Source organism: Entamoeba nuttalli, assembly GCF_000257125.1.
Source record: "Entamoeba nuttalli P19 unplaced genomic scaffold asmbl_8814, whole genome shotgun sequence".
In the NCBI taxonomy this organism is placed as follows: Eukaryota; Evosea; order Mastigamoebida; family Endamoebidae; genus Entamoeba; species Entamoeba nuttalli.
This window is the reverse complement of record NW_008579315.1, coordinates 1-2,229: the sequence shown is the minus strand read 5'-3', so window position 1 is coordinate 2,229 and position 2,229 is coordinate 1. Positions and strand designations below refer to the sequence as shown.

General features: G+C 24.6%; 2 protein-coding genes across 2 annotated transcripts; both read left to right on the top strand.

Moving 5' to 3' along the window:
• Positions 1–51: 51 nt before the first annotated feature.
• On the top strand, positions 52–246 carry ENU1_189610 (hypothetical protein; the record flags this gene model as incomplete). Its single annotated transcript, XM_008861761.1, has 1 exon — positions 52–246. The coding sequence occupies one exon, from the start codon at positions 52–54 to the stop codon at positions 244–246; it is 195 nt and encodes a 64-aa protein (XP_008859983.1).
• A 246-nt stretch (positions 247–492) lies between these two features.
• Positions 493–2,220, top strand: ENU1_189600 (hypothetical protein; the record flags this gene model as incomplete). The annotated part of the gene is made up of 1 exon (XM_008861760.1): positions 493–2,220. A coding segment is annotated over one exon (1,728 nt), but the record flags the coding sequence as incomplete, so codon positions are not given.
• Between the last annotated feature and the right edge of the window lie 9 nt (positions 2,221–2,229).

Genomic DNA, 2,229 nt, shown 5'->3' with positions numbered 1-2,229 from the left:
AAAATTAAAAAAAATAAAATTAAAAATTAATTTATTTTGTAATACATCCAAATGACATCTCCTCGGCTAAGTTTTAGATATAGTTTAACATCACCACTTACTACTACTCCTAATGATGTTCCATTAGTGGTATTTTTAACTAATAAAAATGATATGAATGAAGCAATGAAAAAATTACCACCATCATCAATGTTATTTTGGGTACTTCATCCAACATTAAATGAACCGTCAAAGTTTGTTATTTAAATAACATTAATAAAAATATTATTTATTTATAAAAATAGAGGAATTATTATGACCATTAAATATTATCATCTTATATTACACTATTCATTTTTAAATGACTTTGTTACAACAAAGATTTACAAAACGAAAACTCAAAAAAAGGAAATGGAACCTGTTATTACTTGTGATATTAAAAATACAACAATTAATAATATTAAAACATTATTCACTCAATTTGTTTTTTATCAACAATTCATTCAATTTCTTATGAAAACTAAATACTTTAATGATTCTTCTTCTTCCTCTCAACAAACAATTATTTTCCCCGATTTAAAAACACCTCGACTACTTTGTAATAATATTCATGGATTAAAAATAATCGAATTGGATCAAGAAAATGGTGTTTTAACATTTATAAATGAAAATTTAGAAATTATTAATCGTTTTGATACTCTTGAAGAATCAATTTGTGAATTAAAAAAGTATTTAACCACTACACAACATATTATTCAAATACAATATAATAATGATAAAGCTGATCAATTATTAGAAGAAATTAATCAACTGTGTTATTCTGAACAATTTGATCATAATAATATAGTTGATTCAATATCTTCTTACATTAAAGTTGTATGTAAATTACATGATATAAGAGTAGAAGAATCATTAGAAGCATTAATTATTAGACTATTTTCTTGTTCACCAAATGATAAAGTTAAAGTATTAAAATTACTTTTTGATCATATCCGGTGTCATCCATTATGTTCATGGGTTTATATATTATTAGGTCATTTGATAAATAGTTATAAAGATGATATTCAATCTCTATTAACAAAAGAAAAGATATCATCATCTCTCTCTCAAAAGCTTCATCAAATTCATGAATCTCTCTTTGGGGGATATCTTTTTGATGAACAAGCTCTTCCTTCAATTAAAACTATTGTCTTAAATAGTTCTTATTTAAAAAATTCTTCTCAAGAACTTGATAAGTCGTCATACCCATTAATACAAAATAAACGAAAGTCTATCTTCTTCTCAAGTCCAATGTTTCAAGAAGATGATACTTTCTTAAGAAGACAAAGTAGAAGTTTTCAACGTGCTATCACTCCAAAACATTTTGGTAAACCTCTTAAAGGAGGGATTTCACAACAATTAACAGAAGAATTATCAGGATCAAAAAATGAAATAAGAACAGAAGCTAAACGATTAGCCCAAGCATTTTTTAATGAAAGTCTTCCTTATATTCTTAAAGTAGATCAAACAGGTGTTACACTACAAAAACAAAAAAGAATAGTTAGAGATACTGAAGATGAAGGAATATATAAAGAAGAATTAAAAGAGTTAAAAGAATTAATGAAAATTATAGGAATGAGTATTGTTATGGAAAGGAATAGAGATTTAATGAAACAAATTTGTCATCTTTTAGTGACTAGTATATCATTAAAATTTAAACTAACATTTTCTACAGTTGTTATTAATCTTGAAGAATATTTTAAACATGTATTTATTTCAAGTCAAGAAAATATTATTGTTAGTATATTAATATCATGGGAAAATGTTATACAAGAATCTAAATCCCTCCGAGCATATTTTTTTTGTATTTTATTAAAAATATTTAGAATTTATATGAAAATAGCTAGATATCAAACAATTGGATTAGGATTATCAGAAAGAGTTTTAATGCCTATTTCTTTATGTCTTCAACGTCCACAAACAGAATGTTATTTAGACTCTCAATATGACCTTTTAATAGAAGTTGGTCGTTGTTTTAAAATTTTTAATAATAAATGTTTAAATGAAACACATTCAGTTCATGCAATTCAATTAATGTACGCACCTCATAATATTGGTTTATTAGCTATTACTTGTATTAAAAGATATCTTATTGATTGGGATAAAGAAACTTCAAACTACCAAGAAAATGTTAATAAATTACTTGGAAAAAAACGAGAATATTCAATTCGTTATTTCCAGGTTCTTGTTCGTTTATTACAAGTCTTTGAT